The sequence below is a fragment of the Protobothrops mucrosquamatus genome, unplaced genomic scaffold (genome assembly GCF_001527695.2).
Source record: "Protobothrops mucrosquamatus isolate PMUCROS unplaced genomic scaffold, P.Mucros_1.0 scaffold45, whole genome shotgun sequence".
In the NCBI taxonomy this organism is placed as follows: Eukaryota; Metazoa; Chordata; class Lepidosauria; order Squamata; family Viperidae; genus Protobothrops; species Protobothrops mucrosquamatus.
In genome coordinates, this window is record NW_015386427.1 from 3,815,810 (window position 1) to 3,819,990 (window position 4,181).

General features: G+C 37.8%; 1 protein-coding gene across 4 annotated transcripts in view; it reads left to right on the top strand.

Annotated features, from left to right (window-relative positions):
* DYNC1I1 (dynein cytoplasmic 1 intermediate chain 1) overlaps nt 1-4,181 on the top strand; it is a 187,649-nt gene that overhangs the window by 7,912 nt on the left and 175,556 nt on the right. For 2 of the 4 annotated variants that reach the window (XM_015811581.1, XM_015811582.1), the window contains exon 3: nt 644-785. In XM_015811581.1, the coding sequence (XP_015667067.1) occupies nt 644-785 (142 nt within the window). The remainder of the gene's footprint in view (nt 1-643; nt 786-4,181) is intronic. The other 2 variants (XM_015811583.1, XM_015811584.1) reach the window with 1 other exon arrangement.

A 4,181-nucleotide genomic window follows, 5' to 3' on the forward strand; every position in this document is an offset into this window, starting at 1 on the left:
AATAGATCCAATCAGCAAGGTCCCAGTTGCTTTTAAAGCTGAATCTCCTGCCCACTCACGGTTAAAGTTTAAATCCAATAGATCCAATCAGCAAGGTCCCAGTTGCTTTTAAAGCTGAATCTCCTGCCCAGTCACAGTTAAAGTTTAAATCCAATAGATCCAATCAGCAAGGTCCCAGTTGCTTTTAAAGCTGAATCACCTCCCCACTCACAGTTAAAGTTTAAATCCAATAGATCCAATCAGCAAAGTCCCAGATTTCAAGATTTCAAAATTGCAAGCCTTTTTTTTTTAGTTTTTTGCTCAGAATTGTCCATTATAATTTCATTTTTAAGTAGCAACAAAAACATTTAAGCCCTAATTTTGGTAAAACAAAATTATTTAAAAAAATTCCAACTGACTGCCCATGCTGAAAAATCAGTTCTACTTGGAGTCAACCTTGACTTTTAATTTTTTAATATAAAAAATTGGGTGCTGATATTAACACAGTACATGGGCCAGTTTAAACCTCCCTAAAATTTATATAGAACTGACTAATTTCTTTCCTTTGTCCTCCTGTTTTCACCATTTAAAATCTTCCTGCATGTGCAATCATTTTTTAATTTGGATCCCGGTTTATAATTTTCTTGACGGTGCTCTACATCAATGCAATCATTGCATGTTTTAACATGGGATACCTGTTATTTTCATTATTTAGTCCCAACCCCTATGTCTCCCTCTCCGAAATCAGTGAGCACCCCCAGTGAAGCTGGAAGTCAAGATTCGGGAGACTTAGGACCTATAGGAAGGTAAGATGAAATGCTCACTGTATGTGCTGTCTACTTCCCTTGAGGATATTTTTTATGGAAATATATGTCTGTTGTGTGAGACTGAATACTCTGTTTTAGACAGCATAGGCAGCAAAATTAAATTATATCAGAATGATGACTTGCGGTTGTTAATATCACGATGCAAGTCTATAAGATGGTTCTCGACATAGGACTTTAATGGAGCTTATCCATTATGGTAATAAGTTGTGATGGTTGTAAAATGAGTCATCTGACCAGACTCATTTTTATGACCTTTTTTGTGGTGGTCATTAAATAAACACTGCAATTGTTTAAGGAATGTTGCAGTTGTTAAAAGAACATTTTGCAAAAACTGGAAGTAAATTCCCATTTTCGGCAAAATTGTCATAAATTGTCATATGACCTTAGGACCCTGCAAAAAAAATCATAACTGCAGGCCAATTGCCAAGCACTCAAAATGCAGCCACATGATCCCATGGGGGCAGTTGGAAATTTGGAACTGGGGGGAAAGGTTTGTTACAATTTCAAATGGTCACTAAGCAACCGGTCATAAGTCAATGACAACTTGTAAGTTGCATTTTTATGTCATGTCACAGCAAACATTTCATCACTTGTTCCCTGTCTTGCCTTCCCTCCTCCACTTGGGATATCCATGTTGCAGAGAAAAAAATCCTGTGTTAGAAGGATTGTCAGAGGAGTTTCCTTTCATTGAAGCTCTCTATTTCGATACTGACTTGGGGCATGAAGACTGCTGGCTATTTAATTATGATTGTTGAAGAAGCCACCATTGCATGGATTTATACAACATACTAAGCCAAAACCAAGCAAACTATATTGTGGCTTAGCATGATGAGTGAATGCTTCTTGGTTTTAGAAGAACAATATTCTCATCCGTTGTGTTTTAACAGTTTTAAGAAAAATATGGAATAAAAAGTAGCAGCACTCATTCACTGTGTTTTCTAACACAGATGTCCTTTGTATGCATGCATCTTTTAACTGATATAGCTATTAATACATTGCCTTATAATTATTAATTTTAAAATAAAAATGGTCCTGCTTTTATTCTTTGACATGAGATTTCTAGGATGCAATAGATTTCCCCAATATTAAACCTTTTGAAACATAACTATAGAATTATTTTTTAAGCATAACTTTCACTGATTATCTTATTTTCAGATAAATTTTGGGCAGATTTTTTGTTTACGTAAACATGCATGATAGTGATGATTAATTTTATTTTCATATTGCTCTTCTTCCTGAAAAGCCAGCAGGTTAATGTTATAGCTCATGCTGCTGAAAAGGCCACTCAAATCTGGCTCAAATCTAACATGTCATTATCCTCTCATAACCATTCAGAGGATGGTCTTCTTTTGAAGAGTTATTAAAAAAAAACCAGTGCTTTTTAGGGATATCCTCTATGAATAGCTGTCCAATCAATGTAGGGTCTACAATGTAACACATTGGCAGGTAATCAAATTTTCTTTAAAAAGCTTGTATAAAAAAATATTTCTGCTATTTTGTCTTTAATATAGCAAATACCTGAAGACAAAACAACAATACTTTTGAGCACTTGTTGTGGTTTGCATAATGCAGCCTGACTCTGCATGTAGATCTTGTTCACCCTCTTTTTAGGGGCTAACATTATCTAGTTATTTCTCTATGATAGGGTTGGGCAACCATAATCCACATGTTGTGTATTGGGAAGTCCTATGAGCCTAACAGCATATCTTGAGCAGCTTAAGTTTTTGTCATAGTGTTGTGGGTTATGGCTTATCTTAAGGTATAAACTGGCATTATCCTCTTATTTTTCTTAATAAAGAAGTTTAGCAGATGTGGAATTTTTAAGATCAAAAAATGGATGCCTTAAGCCTCTTGTACTATTTTGAATTATTCTCAAAACTGGACTGAAATTTCCTTGTGCAAATTCCAGTGACATTATGAATTCACTGCCCATATCCCCTTTCTACAAGGTGTTTCTCAAGATACCTTTTAGGCTATATCAGAATGTCCTGTGCTCTTCCATCAGATCTTCGGCATCATTTTGAGGGCTATGGCTTTCCATAAAGTATAAATAACATTGCCATTAAGCTCCCATTCCTGACAGAGAACATTTTGCCATTGATCCCTATAAGTTGTTTCTTTAGGGTGGTGCTGTCCAAAACAATTTTTCCACTTTTGCCCTAGAATGTCATTGGGCTATTTGATAAATCAGAAGTGGTAGCAGAAACTAACATGTCATTATCCTCTCTGTGATTAGACAAATGAAAGCCACCTCAGGTAAACTGGTAGGTTTGCAGGCAAGAGTGGGAGACCACTTGGTCTCCATATTGAATGCCAGGGTGCTGGGCTTGTGATGTGGGGGGCAATGAAAGGAACAGGGATAGAATGATAACTTTAGACAGTGTAGGAATATCAAGGCTGTTAGCTGATATTACTTGTAAGGAGGATCTGGTTGTAAATGGACTTGCATTACCGTGAAAAGAGACTTGTACATTTTCCATCTAACTTTGGATTCCCTAAACTTTTATTCACTGTGGTCTGTTTGAAAGTCAAGTTTTCACCTGACCAATTCGATGCAACACAACCTTTAATGACAATATGGGTATGACAGTTGTGGTTTTGCTTGGGTTTGTGGTTTTTTTTGCTCTTTTATAGGGTTGGAAATGTATATCACGAGGCTAGTGTGCTTCTGAGGCATTCTTTTTGGGCAACCTAGATACAAATTATCTCTATCATAATCCAATAATAGAAAATGATCTTTTGTTTTTATAACCTTTGATTTAATTAATATATGCTTGACATGCATTTTTTTATTTCAGTTTTAGAATACTTGTAGAACTTTCTTCACAAAAGAGACAGACATGTAGGCAGGGTTGATATTTCAGTTTGCAAACTTAGATAATTAAATTCAAAGATATAAAATTTAAAGTAAGCTATTTTCTATTTCTGAGTAAACAGTCAAATGGCAGTCAAGATTTCAATTTCTCCTACTGTCTAGATCAGGACTTTTCAACCAGTGGTACGGGTACCACCTGTGGTACATTGGCACCTGGCAGGTGGTACGCGACCATCCTAGAAAAGTAGCGGTGGAGGGGAATAAGCTGAACCGGTGGGAACTTCCGGTGGCAGGCGACCTCGTCGGACGCAGCTGTTTGCTGCCTCCCGCCTGTTTCAGCGTAAAAGCCGTTTTGACAGCCAGCATCAGCTGTCAAACGGCTTGATACCCTTCCCCTGGGCATAAGGGGATAGGTGAGCTGCCCGGGGTAGGAGTTGAGTTCCCGAGTCGTCCCATGTGGACGATGTAGGTGAGAACTCCTCCGGAGCCCCGAGGCTTCTCCGCGATCCAGGACGCCTTCGCTTCGGCGAAGCTAGAAGCCGCCGCCACTGCTGCAACTT